The sequence below is a fragment of the Mixophyes fleayi genome, chromosome 5 (genome assembly GCF_038048845.1).
Source record: "Mixophyes fleayi isolate aMixFle1 chromosome 5, aMixFle1.hap1, whole genome shotgun sequence".
NCBI lineage: Eukaryota > Metazoa > Chordata > Amphibia > Anura > Limnodynastidae > Mixophyes > Mixophyes fleayi.
In genome coordinates this window covers 239,621,099-239,628,716 of record NC_134406.1, presented here as the reverse complement: position 1 = coordinate 239,628,716, position 7,618 = coordinate 239,621,099, and the positions used below count along the sequence as shown (strand labels likewise).

At 39.4% G+C, this 7,618-nt stretch overlaps 1 protein-coding gene across 1 annotated transcript; it reads right to left on the bottom strand.

The window, feature by feature from the left end:
* Positions 1-228: 228 nt before the first annotated feature.
* On the bottom strand, positions 229-7,295 carry LOC142159108 (fatty acid-binding protein, adipocyte-like). Its single transcript, XM_075213713.1, has 4 exons — positions 7,163-7,295; positions 4,591-4,760; positions 2,095-2,196; positions 229-423 (listed from the first exon to the last, which is right to left on the bottom strand). The coding sequence occupies exons 1-4, from the start codon at positions 7,239-7,241 to the stop codon at positions 373-375; spliced, it is 402 nt and encodes a 133-aa protein (XP_075069814.1). The 5' UTR covers positions 7,242-7,295; the 3' UTR covers positions 229-372.
* Between the last annotated feature and the right edge of the window lie 323 nt (positions 7,296-7,618).

The following is a 7,618-nucleotide window of genomic DNA, read 5'->3' as shown; positions in this document are numbered from 1 at the left end:
TTATGCCGGCAACCATCAGAAACAGAATGTTTTGAGGCTCACTTGAGTGGGGAACACAAAGCTCATTTGCCCATAGTAGGTTCAGTTATGGATTTGAAATGTAGATTGAGATTTTAGTGATTCAGCCAGTCAACCATTAACCAGAGCCTTGGTTTTGGTTATAAAAGCAGCACATGCCAGTCGAGTTACTGTACATTTACAAGAGAAAAAGAAACCTTCACAACAAGATTGCAGACAAAGCTTTTATTTAAATACATGGCACTGACTACAGACATGTCACAAATGAGCTTTTGATGCAAACTGGGGGACGGCCAGTATCCTGCTCATTGAACGGAGCCTATATTTTACAGATTTTGGTCTATACACGAGGCCTCATTTTCTATCGTAGACCCGAGTGCATTTCACATCCCCAATCACGCAGATCTAAAAGAAAATTGTTTTAATATAGTAACAAACAAAAAAAGTGCATATTTGAACAACTTTTTAAATCTTGAAGCATCTGTATTGGGTGGGGTATGGAATAATGATGCTGATTATTCCGACCACACTTACCGACGTGAAGACAGCGAACGGAGCCAGGCTCGTCCGACTGATGTGACCAACGACTGGAAGGCATTGTGACGGATGAAGATGTTGGCTACAGTTGATGACGTCACCAACAATCGCAGCACTGTTAAGGGGGTAATGCAAGTATGTAGCTATGGACAATGTAAAACGCTATACAAAGTACATTGTCCATGCCTGCATTCGTCAAAATGCCTACCAGTCGTTGGTCACATCAGTCGGGAAGGATCCTGGTTGGGATGGAGCCGTTTGCTGTCTTCACGTTGGGGTAAGTGTTGTCGGGGTAGTCAGCAACAATATGCTGACTACCACCATCTGTATTGCTACAATGGACACATGAACAACAAAAACCTTAGTCATGTAGAAAGGAGAATGTTATTCCTTTTAAGACAGGAGTTCTAACAATTGACCCCTTCCTCCATAATGTAGTTTATAATTTTATTTCCACTCCTCTAGAAGGTACAGCAGTGATAGATCACCATTTATGCAGAGAAGTTTTGTTTTGGATAGAAGACAGCTATGGAGAGCTAGTCAATTGTACACTGAACAAATCTATAAAAAAAACAAAAAAAAACCCTTCTCGTGAATATTAATCGCTACTATGCAGTTAACAGATAGTAAATACAAGGCTTCCTAGCCATGGACTGAAAACCTAACCATAGACAGGACAGGCTCTAAACCCCAATATCACATTTTTATAAGTCATTTATAGCCCAATGTACTTGCTAGATCCCCTAAGCTGAGGGGGTACATGGAGGAAGTGCCACTTTCATGACTTCCTCCTGGATCTTGCTCTCATGTGTGGATCTAAAATATCCATGCCTCCCTTGGGAATCAGTGTTGGGGGATATGCTGTAGCCCCATCCATGTCAGATGAGCCACACTAAAGGCTGGGCAGTGTGACTATGCAGAGGAATAGCTTCCTAGGCTGTATGCACAGTATTGGCTTTTCATATTCAACATGACAATATTTTATAATGACAGGTTCACTTGTATGTGGTGGGGAGTGAATGAATCATAATATAGGTAGAGGCCCCATTATATCACTGGTCCCCATAAAACGGAGGGGTATCCACCATTCAAGAACTGGAAGATTGTAAACCCATTTTGTAACAAGTTAAGAGTAGAGTTGTCCACCCATGTTTGCTCCCATACACTAAAAAAATAAAAAATAAATATATTGATCTACTAAACAGATGTACAAGTCAGATTGTTGTTTCCCAAAAATGGTTCTCTAGATTTGTGGACATGGCCATGTAACTCCATGCTTACAGATATTTTGTCAAGTTGCTCCTCTCCATTCCCTTCTGCACTGGTTACCCCAGTTCTGATATCGCTATCCAATATGATAAGACAGCAGTGTGTACTGCAGGGTCTCTACATGAGGTCCATAAATCAGTGAGGTTTCAACTCTATTTTGGTGCCAAAATGGAACAGAGGGGAGATGGATTAAGCCAATACTCATGTGCACTTGGCCTTACACACTCCCTATAGGCTGGTGTAGAAATGGTCTCCTAACTAGATACTTACAGTTTCCAGACGGCCATCTTTTACTTGTCGTGTTATTGTAGACTCTTTGTCATCCCATTTCTGCAATTGTTTTAAAACTCCATTTTCCAGTGTTATAATGGTCTAACACATAAAAAAAAAAAACAAAAAAACCAGGTAAGGACAGCTGATATTTTTATATAAAATCAGTTTCTACAGAAAATCCGAGACATCTGCCAATTTACAAGTACTAAAATACACTATGAAGCCCAGCAATACACAACTGAGAATTATTCTAGTTATGTCATGCTACACCCATTCCCTTATAAAGCACTTTTATTCTTCCTTCCATCATGGACAATATAACCAGGAATTTACTTTTTGAACAATTGGTGTGTCATTAGGAAACCATATAGGGCTGATGGGATATAGAATAAAAGGAGGTTAGTGATGATTCAGGCAAGAGGGAGATATATAGTGACTTTCAGATAATTGTATGACACTTTCCATTATGTGGAAAGGTTTTAGGTTAATGTGGAATAATATTTGTTTATATTTAAAAGAAAGTGCATTTCCTGGAGGTATACTGCTGTAGTTAGAGGCCTTTTGATCCCTGTAGAGCAAATAGCCTGGTCCAATACTGTGCATGAATGATTAAAGATCAACATGCAAACCAACAAGGGTACCCCCTTCTGTTTTATGCCAGGTGCCCATATACACTGCAGTTTACTTTTTAGACCTAAAATGGCTGCAAACTGTAGTATACATTGGTGCAAAGAAAGACTGACCCAACCTACAGCTGATAGGGAGCTGGACAATGACTGTCCGTCTAGAGCAATGAACACTAGGATATTTCAGGTGTGGCCATACATGGGTATGGTAGTCGGGCAAAGAGGCTGGACCTCCTGTCACAAACACTCACCTGAGCCTGCATAATGCGTGTGTGACACAGGGTTAACCAAAAAACAACCACCTGGTCTGTCTAAAATGATTAAATCCTTTCCCCATCTATGCCACACATTAGCTATGCGGTACTAACTATGCCACCACCAAGGTTTTTTCTGACAAGAGCTGACACTGTTATTTAGGAAGCCTTCAGTTCTCCCTAGCATAAATCTAACACAATTTACTTTAATCAGAGTTCACATAAACCAGAATGTTCTCCCCGTTTCAGTTATGTAGCGTCCAAACTGTTGCGTGAATTCGTAAGAACACAGAGACTTGAACTTAAGTGTAATTTAATATGGAAAATACATCAATACACAATGCTTAAGATAAAACAGGTTATAAAAGGCATACAAATATAACGCAATTGTTTCTTATAAAATAAAAAGGATAAAACACAGAATTGATACCTCACTTATAATCAAGTTTCTGTTGCTGGGAGAAGCAGGAAAAATGGGACCCTCTTCAATATTGAATTGACTCCCTCAGAGTGAACTAGGACTTACATTTCCACTACAGTTTTAAAACCAAGCTGCAGGGCCCTCAGCCCCCCTTCCTGTGAGGTCAGAACCAACAGGACTGTAGAATGCAAATTAGGGTTTTATGATTCTGCTGTAGAGACAGGTTTAAGTCAAGGCTTCTTTACACTGTCCTAACTTTTCAGCAGTATGACTTACAAACATGATTTTACCTCCACACAACACGTCATAAGTTGCCCTTCATCTGCATACCACACATGCCTCTGGTAAGTATGATATTGGAGAAAATGATATGATATTTTCCTGTGATCCTATCCAACTTGAATCTGTCATTAACATACAACCCTGTCTCTGCAGTCGGCCTGTCTGGGGCCTCCCAAACATGTGTTAGATTTCAGTGTCTTTTTCAAAGATTTTCAAAGGCTTACACATATGCGACCTGCCATAAATGGTACAAGGTGCTACCATTATCTACCAGCCCCCTCTGGGTAGTTTAACATAAACAAAACCCATTGATCTAAACAGCTTCTCTGAGAGCCATGTCACACTATTTCTAGGAATTAATTCACAAACACATATTTGCAGATTTATGTCTAAAAATTAGCTTGCACATGACACCTCCCCAGATGCGGGGCACCATTAGCTTGCAAGTCACCCCTTTGGGTGGCATGGAGACTACATGACACCGCCTAGCTTTGAAAAAAAAAACCTACACTGTTCAGTAGACATCAGCTCAACTAAAGCAGAGTAGATCATGTTCCTTCCTGCATTTGGAACTGTAGCGTATAACATTAATACTTCTAACAGCATTGCGCAGGACCCAGAGAAACCCCCATATAAAACTTGTAGCTGGAATTTCCCTTAGGATAAGATATAATTACCTACAATGATTAACAGTAATAAATAGATTAAAAATAAAGTCAACACACTGGTCAAAATCATCATTAGATCATCTTTTTAATATCAAGTGCAGTGACTGTGGATAATACACAGTCTAGATTAACACTGTTTTGTATGTCTATTACAGTTGAAATAGAGACTCAATAGACAAAAACGATAAAAAACCCAAATAAACCATATCTGTGTCTCCAGTGGCCAACAGTGTACTCCTCACCTTAACACACCTGCCATCTGCAGTGGTTTCATCAAATTCTTTGTCTAGTTTAAAAGATAGTTTTGTTGACTTAAAGGTGCTCTCTGTTTTTATGCACCACTCCTCTCCATTAGATATAATCACATCAGGACTCAATGTAGTAGCTGTTTTCCGGAACAGATAACCCACTCCTGCAATAGAAAGGATAACGCTCATGAAATTGATCTCACAGGTGATAACGTATACAATGGTACAAATAAAATTAGTATATGGACTTGTACACACTAGTCTTGAAAAACAATGCTAGACAGAGCATTGTGTCCTTCCTTTCAAGATAGCATCTCAAGTGCATTTGCAAAGCCTCCACACAGCACAGCTGTCAGAGCTCCAGTGTATTGTACTGAGCATCTACAGATGTCAAATGCTGGAGGCACTTAGTGTGGAGCAAAAGCAGATGTACTGGTGTATTTTCTTACATTATTCTTTCGGGTTTTTTTTTAATTATACACTGTACTATTATATAATTCTACACAAAATAAAGGAAAGGTGCAATAATGTAAACCTCTAATGAGTAGCCAAATGCAAGTCCAAGTAGCCTAGTAAAGAGTCATAATAAAAACACAAAAGCCATCTCTGGGACACTTCTACATTCTAGTCACGCATCTAGTCTGACTGTACCTCTTATAACCAAGGGGCCCATACATTTGGGCAGTGTGTGATCCCTAAGAGACCACCAATCCTGGTGAACATGTATGTAATACAACCTGGCCATCTGCCCAAGTGCCAAATGTGATCTGACAGAAAATACTCTACGCGCATGACCAAGGGCTAGATTTACTAAGCTGCGGGATTGAAAAAGTGGGGAAGTTGCCTATAGCAACCAATCAGATTCTAGCTTTCATTTATTTAGTACCTTCTACAAAATGATAGCTAGAATCTGATTGGTTGCTATAGGCAACATTCACACTTTTTCAAACCTGCAGCTTAGTAAATCTAGCCCCAAGTCTCAGAGAGCCGGCCACAAGCTTAAGAAATCTGTCCACGATCAAACTATAAAATAAGACTCAACAGAAACAAAACCGAGAAAGTTTGACAAGAGTTATTTTACCATAAATGGATATTGACATTTTTACTAGAATATCAGAGTACCTTAGGTCCCAGACACTGAGGGCCTGAGTCATTATGTAGAGCAAAGCAGCAAAAAGGAGTAACTTTACACCTGGGCAAAACCATGTTGCATTGGAGGGGAGAGGTAATTTTTAAATTTTGGTACAGATTTATAGTTGGGATAGGGCATGTCCTAGAGCAACTTTAAATTTCAGTGTAAAAATAAAGCTATCAAGTATTTGTGTGCCAATTGAAAAAACAGCCTGTATTTAAGTTATGTACAAAATAAACTAATTTGCACCCCTTGCATTGTAACATGGTTTGTGCCGGAGAACATTTACTCCTCTTTCCCCCCCCCCCCCCCCCTTACTTTCCTTAATGACTCAGGCCCTGAGTATTTAGTCTTCAGTGCAGTCAGCTGCATTTTCACTTAGGGAACACACATTCAAGTCACATTCAGGTCACATGGCAAGTGTGACCTCCATACTCACTAAAAACAGAATGCACCTGAAATAGTACACGCTGTATACTAATCTTTAGAGTTCAGATATCTCTACAATGCAAAATGTTTTAGGACAAGTGGTCTGCACCCACTGGGGAAAAAGCATGGGAAATTGAAACTGTTCATGCTCCATCAGAGGAGCTTCACATTCCCACATTGGGGGGGGGGGGGGGGTTTGACATTTCCATTCCTGAAACAAATTGTTCCCATCTATGATAAAGGGTAATCACAGGAGACCACTAATCAAACAATCCATTACTGTCACTAATTTTGCAGAGTAAAGATCTTTTAGAAGCTGAGGGTGGAGGTCTGTCACCTCATTGAGTATGCCAAAAACCACAATCACATCTGATCATAAAACCAACCAAAACCATCCATCCTTCAAAATCTGTAGTGTTGCACAATCTTATCTAGAACAATCATCACTTATTGCAGCATACAAAGCCACAGATTGGGTAAATTCAGAAAGCTACATTTTTGGCAGCAATAACAGCAAATTAAATGGTTGAAGTGAAGTGAGTACAGATCTTGGTGTGGGGAAGAAAGTTAAAGGTAATGCCCACTTCCCCTTAAGTGCATATAAAACATTTACACAAAAAAAACACCCCACAACCAAAAGGTATTTATGTACAAAAGTAGATGCATTTTAAATCAAGTTAAATTACTCTTCCTTTAGATGCATCTATGAATGATTGAAAAAGACTTTAGCAACACAGAATACATTTTTCTCAACAAATACTTTTGCTCTAGATCACTATAGATTGCTTTAGCTAAAGAAATGGACTACAAGTACTTTGTAGAAGTTTATATTCTCTGCAATTAACCTAGCAGGGTTATTGACTACAGTATTTAAACAAGTTAGAGTTGATCATAATGAGTTTTATATAAAAATAGTTTTTTTTTTTTTTTATCAAACAAACAAACCAATACATACTTCAGAAACTTTTTAATTGCTAATCCTGCATCAACAGACACCTAACTTACCAGCTGCTTCCAAGTATTTATTAAAGGCATCTTTGTCAGGCTCCACCAATTTCCAGGTCCCCACTAAGTCCTCACACATGGTGGCTGTATTGTGGAATAAACTAAAGCCTATAAGAAACCCAGAGAGTAAGCAAACCTGATGTACAAATCTGGCTTTTTAAATAGATGTGGGGCTGAGCTCTAGTGATGTCATTACTTACAAGGAGTCATTTCAGCTGTGAGAAACCTCCCTCTGTCCTCTAGTGCTGATTCAGCATTTGTGATCTGACATAAATTAGACTATTCCTCTTAAGTGTTTAAACTAGAGATGCTCAAGCTCGGTTTCCGTGGGAACCGAACACACCCGAACTTAAGGGATCCGAGTACCGAGCCGAGTCAGCTCGGTACTTTCGCGCTTTTTCGTCGCGAGTTTTGGAATCTATAAATACCGCCCTCCACGGCGATCTAGCGCCATTT